The sequence below is a fragment of the Anneissia japonica genome, unplaced genomic scaffold, assembly GCF_011630105.1.
Source record: "Anneissia japonica isolate Jap-2015-1 unplaced genomic scaffold, ASM1163010v1 scaffold8929_len37268_cov97, whole genome shotgun sequence".
In the NCBI taxonomy this organism is placed as follows: Eukaryota; Metazoa; Echinodermata; class Crinoidea; order Comatulida; family Comatulidae; genus Anneissia; species Anneissia japonica.
Window position 1 is genome coordinate 15,818 of NW_022697740.1, and position 6,362 is coordinate 22,179.

At 32.8% G+C, this 6,362-nt stretch overlaps 2 protein-coding genes across 2 annotated transcripts in view; one reads left to right on the forward strand and one right to left on the reverse strand.

Moving 5' to 3' along the window:
• The window catches only part of LOC117102323 (NXPE family member 3-like), a 20,464-nt gene extending 15,758 nt beyond the window's left edge, over window positions 1-4,706 (reverse strand). Inside the window, exon 1 of the mRNA XM_033242583.1 lies at window positions 4,137-4,706. The gene's annotated coding sequence lies outside the window, so the exon portion shown is untranslated. The remainder of the gene's footprint in view (window positions 1-4,136) is intronic.
• Window positions 4,707-5,248: 542 nt separating this feature from the next.
• Window positions 5,249-6,362, forward strand: part of LOC117102322 (potassium voltage-gated channel protein eag-like) — a 15,409-nt gene continuing 14,295 nt past the window's right edge. Inside the window, 1 exon segment of the mRNA XM_033242582.1 lies at window positions 5,249-5,381. Coding sequence (XP_033098473.1) covers window positions 5,367-5,381 — 15 coding nt within the window. The 5' untranslated portion in view covers window positions 5,249-5,366.

Consider the following 6,362-nt stretch of genomic DNA (forward strand, 5'->3'; position numbering starts at 1 on the left):
TTTGAGTGAAATAAAATTATGAATTATGAATTATACCAATGTCATCTATCGATAAAAACATCGATTCGATTAATTAACAGCAGCTTTTCGCACTGTGGCAGTGCCGATAGAAAACAGCAACTTTTTGCTTTTGATTTTCATGATTATAATTAAGATTAAAGAATACCTGTATGATAAACTGTGTTAGACTTTAACGATTAATTGCTTAAAATGATTTTGTTAAACAGGTAGTTTTATGGTATAAATGTTAGATTACTCAAAACTGCTTTATTCATTTCTTTAACAGAATTGAATGCTAATTTTTAATAAATCTCCATACTTTACGGTCGGATACGGTCTCAATCATTTGTTGTCTTCAAATCCTCTGGCCTTCCAATACGTGTATTGCCTTATTTACCCTATTTCTATGAATGACGATTAAAATGTTGTTATCACGAATAAATCGAGGTTTTAAAAACATGAAATGAAATTTTAAGAATTAAAAAAAAAAATCATAACTAAATAATATAGTTGTATATTACAAACTGTTAAAATAAAAAAAAAATAGAAGAAAAAGCATAACATTATCTATTTACGCATTAGTGATGCATGGGAAAACAGTAGCAAAAGATTGCCAGATTCTTTGATAGAGCCAAACTACACGTGACGAAATGACCCGGGGCAAAATGATCAGGAGGAAATCATTCAGGCCTATTGACGTATCTAGGAGTCTTAAAATGGGCAGGTGGGGGTAAGTGGGGCGGACGATGTTGTAGGCGCGATGGGGAAGTAGGTGAGGGCGGGGATTCGATGATTAAGTAAGGGGCGCTACCTCGCAAAATAAGTTTATATGAGGTTATTTTGATCTACCTCAGCGTGATTTTTTTATTTATTAATTTTTTTTTTGCTTCGAACATTTTCAGGGGGAGCGACAGAGGGAGGCGATGAAGGGACGACTAGGAGAGGCGTGCCTGAATTTAGTAAATTTCATGTGTATTGACGTGGCCGTTTTGATTAAGCCTTTCGTAGACTAAAGCTATACATTCACAATGGGTCTGAACTGACATTCGTACCTCGATTACGCCATATTGAACGCCTCCGTCCCTATTCTTACACATTGATCCCCTTTTCTGATCGGTTCGGTAGGCTTTTCGATCCGAACATTGTGAATGAACTTTTAGACATATTTATCCACAGTATGTGTATGCAAAATGACTAAACATACAGATAGGCTGATGTATTCCTAAAAACTGTTTAGGGCGCACATTCAAGGCCTCGGTAAGCCAGTTTTGATATAGGTGTATAGGCCTAGGTATTAGATTCAGATGGCTTACCTTTATGAATATAGTTATCAAAAATTTTCAATAATGTGCAAAATCACAAAATATACAGGTAGGCCTATATGTATTCCGAAGTTGGCATCAATGCAAGGTCTACGGTAATAAATCGAAAGCGTACGGATACGCTATTTCTTATTAACAATAATTATAGTAAAATTAAAATGAAGTTTTATCAAAACAATAGACATAAAATAAATTTGTGTGGGGTATTTTATTGTTTAATATTATACACGCACAAGATGTTAATACAATTACGAACAATTAGTAGGCATACGACGTTCAAATATATAAACCGATAAATTAGAGCAGAGAAATAATATAAAACGGTGTGAATCATAATTCAAACCACATTAACCAATGAAACCAACATAAAAAATATTATATAGGCCAATTATTAACTAATATTAATTAAAAAAAATGTGTCATAACAAATAATAAGCATACGTAATAACGATCATTCATACCGATGTTTCCCAACCTGTGTCGCGACCCAAATTTTGGCTACCACTATTTTCCAATGATTTTTGTTTTGTTTTGTTTTATTCAGCATCACACAAAATTCCAATTTACAACATAACAAAAGAGAGGAATACAAAGGCAATACAATGTCATTAATTTTAAAAGACCTAGATAAATGAATAATAAAGGAAAATGGGGAAAAAAGATGCCATGGATAACCCATAAAGTTGAGAAACTTATTTCAAATTGGGGTCCATAAGTTACGAATAAATAAAAAATTACATTAATTAACTCGGAGAATGACATTTAGAGGGGCCATACATATAACATTTCAAGAAAGACTCTCTGGATTTGTATGTCTAAACTTCGCCTAATTTGAATCCTGTCCTGAATCCCACAATGATAATCATTGCTATAAAATGCATTTACACTTACACATTGCTTTAAACAGAAATCAAAGAAAATTAATATTTTCTTACGTAAATAGAAAATAAAACAAACTTTAAGCATTTCGGTACAAGTTAAACTGATAGGGTTTCCATGACTGCTTTTAGCTAAAATTACTCTAGCAAGGACAGGAATAATATGTAAAAAAAAAAAATCAACTGTAAACTACTTATATAGGCCTTAACGAACCTTTAGAGGTTTACGTTGCAGAACTAACACGCCTTAAGGGATGCGTACCCCACATATACTGAGCAAATTATTGAACAAGAGGTGTTTCGAAGATGCATAGCGGGGATTGAGCCGACTCTAATTCAAAAGGTATATAAACATGGAGTGAAAAACATTACAGATGCTGTAAAGACGACTTCCCAAATTGAGAGGGCAAATCATGCCTCAAAGTTGCTTGTACGTCTATTGCCAGTAGCTGTGACCAGCCCTTCTGATAATACCTAATAACAAGCGTTACAGACTGTTCTTAACAAATTAGAGGAACTACAACTTGAAATTAACGACATGAAGGTGAATAAACCAGAATGAAATAAAAAAAAAAAAAAAAACCACCACGATCGCCCAGTCCATTTATTCGTCACATTTGGACGCTGAACGGCAACCGCACAGGACCAGTATCGAACTGGTTTTAGGGCAACATCACCACGTCAAAATTCCTACGATCGTTTCCAATAGCCCTAGACAAAGTTCGCCTTGAAGACATGTTCGATTTGCAATCCCGCATTCGGGAAGCTTGAATTGTCTATCAATCAATGAGAGCCAAATGGTGATCTAGAAAAGTAAGACATAAGATTTATCTTACTTTTCTAGATCTAGAAAAGTAAGATATCTTACTTTTCCAGATCTAGAAAATTAAGATTTTTAATGATAGGTTGTACAGTACAGTACCATTAGGCCTATATCATGAGGTATTTTTAATTTTAAAGCAGTAAAGGTTATACCATTATCTCTAAAGTGGTGTTCATTTTTACTAAGGAATTTGGAAGTATCTGTCCTTGATTTTATTGTACAGACCATCTGGCATAATTTTAATTAATGGAAATTACATGTTGGATTAATTCATTAGATTGTTCTCTCTACGGATTGTTAAAACATTCTAGATAGTCATTATGTCATACGTTGCAAAATTCTCCTGTCGCTTATACAGTACCATCATCTTCAGAAACAAATGTTTACTTCCACACTCATGTGCTTATGTTGTAGGCCTTTATATTTTTTTATTTATTTTTTGTCTAAAACTTCTGTGGCATAGAAGTTTGTAATAAATTAAATCAAATAGTTTAAAATCAGCCAACAATGATGTAAATACTCCCCCACCCCTTCACAAACACACACCACAGATACATACATTTTTAATTTGCTTTTTCATTTATATAACATATAACATACATGTTAGGAATTCACAGAAGCAGGTTACTCATAGCAAGTTGTTAAATACATACACACACATACATACATACTGTAGGCATACATTCATATATCAACACTCGTTTTACAAATTTGGTAAAAGCTAATTACAAGGTACTATATATTCAGTCGATTATATTTTAATATACAGATGGTATATATAATATATGGTACATATTTTGACAGATGGTCAAAATCGCAGAGAGCATGTTATTTGATTTTAATTAGATGTTATTGTAAATAGTAATTGTCACAAGCTCTGTTTGTGTTTTTCAACCAATGAAATGACTGAGTGTAACTTGTTGCAATTCACACCAGATTATCTATTTAATCGTCGAATCTTCCGACTTTAATAACAATGAAAAGTAAAGGTATAATATAAAATTAACACAGAATCATCATTATACAAATATCGAACGGAAATGTTCCTGTTTATAAACAAAATGTTCTCACGGCACGTTACATCTGCTCGGTTCTACCGTAGCAACAAATCACCTTGGGCGGCTCAATTCCCCCAGCTTTCCTACAACAGTTTCTTGTAGCACAGTATCCGTGAAACTCGGGCGTCTCAATTCCACCACAGTTTTCTCGGCAGTATTATCCATAAAACTCGGGCGTCTCAATTCCACCACAGTTTTCTCGGCAGTATTATCCATAAAACTCAGGCGTCTCAATTCCACCACAGTTTCCTGTAATATTTTTCATAAAACTTTGGTGGCTCAATTCCACTACAGTTTTCTTGTATATATCAAGCATATTCCAGGCTACACACTTAGCCACATACTGCAGGATACTTCGTAAAACAAGAATAATTCCAATCCTTTAGGCCTATCTTTTGGCCATTCAAATCATTGGCCTCCCTTGAGCTATATCACGCTCAGCCAATCTTCCTCAACTGACCTCTACACAGTCCACCCCTCGCAATCATCCAAAATTAGCAAAATTATTTTGCATATGCATAATTAAAATTAGCATACAAGATATCCAAGTAAGACACAAAGTGTATATGAAAAGTATGAGCTTCATCTCCTTTAGGTCAACATATACAGTCTTTCTATATAATGGTAATAATAATAATAATAATAATAATAATAATAATAATAATAATAATAATAATAATAATAATAATAATAATAATAATAACAATAATTATCATCATCACTCTGTGACAGTAATAACAGTCTTCAAATTTCTCTACTCTCTACATTTCCAATGTACAGTAGTATCTGCAATACCCAGCTTGTTGTTTCTAGGTACTATCACATATTATCAAGGCTATTTCATAATCCATATAGGTCTAATAATAAACACAAATACATCGATCATACGCCCCTCTAAGAAATACTCATGCTCCCCCAGTCCCTTCCCCTCTTAAAAATGTCACACTTTAAGTAGAGGCCTATGATATAATACACTAAATTTTTACAAGCATTAGTAATCTTAATATTAATATTTGATTAAATAATATTAATAATAATAATAATAATAATAAAATTATTATTATTATTATTATTATTATTATTATTATTTTAATCTATATTTATACAACTATTACTAATAAATACTGCGTATATCATGAATATAACCATAATCGTTGTCGTTTATTTTCAGGAACACCTCTATGGTTTATGACACAGGTTTCTCCTATCAAGAACGAACACGACCAAGTGGTATTAATTATATGCACGTTTAAGGATATAACAGCTCTAAAGCAGCCGATAGAGGATGACTCGGTTAGAGGTAAAATTCTTCGCTAGTATTTTGCATAGGCCTACGGGCCCTACCTGGACCCGTCTCCATAATAGTAGTGTCTGACAAAGCCAGTGGTATTACAATTTACTTGAAAAGATAATAATATACGTCAACACACTATATTTTGTTCAGTTTATTTCTAAATCAATTCATCAATAATGAATACAAACTGCAAGTAGGCCCATAAAAACCTATTGCATTGAAATTGCTCAAAGCAAATTGATGTTCCACGTTTAAGACAACCTTTCGGTAGCAGATAATAAATTTGCTTTTGCTCGAAATTACTTAGTACATTGTGTTTTGGTTAAGATCAGGGCATATCATTCTCAATCATATTGTAATTCATCGAATCCAAGGACGCCGTACAGCGATTGTATTTTGTTTTTCTTGAAGAAAAGTCAAATTATCCTAGATAGCCTATTAACCGCCGTGTTAACATGGCAAGCCTATTTCAATTTGAACACATAAATAGAAGGAAATTATTCTGCGTGTTAAAATTACTTTGATATCATATAAACGATATGTCTTTTAGGCCTTGGAGTACCATTTGGAAACACGGTAATAAAGTAACACGAACGCGGACAGTGCATGCATGTCAATTTACTGTAGTGATAATTTAAATGCAATTAGTTAAACAAAATGTTAATATAACAATATGCCTGATTGGTAATTAAAATAATGTTTTTTATTTTGTTTAAATAATACTGGTACAGTATCAATTAGGAAATTATATCAAATACTACATAGGAGGCGCTGTTTTGAACTCGATGTGTCCAAATTTAATTAAAGTAATTGTCAACATCGCCCAAATATTTTTAAATATCTTTTATTACCATGGTAATAGTGATACAATTATCAATTATAAAGCGCATACAACAGTATATCATTTCTATGCCCTGAAAACATGGAAACCCTGTCTCTTATACACATCTAGCTGTGTATAAGAGACAGCCTCTAAGAAATACTCAT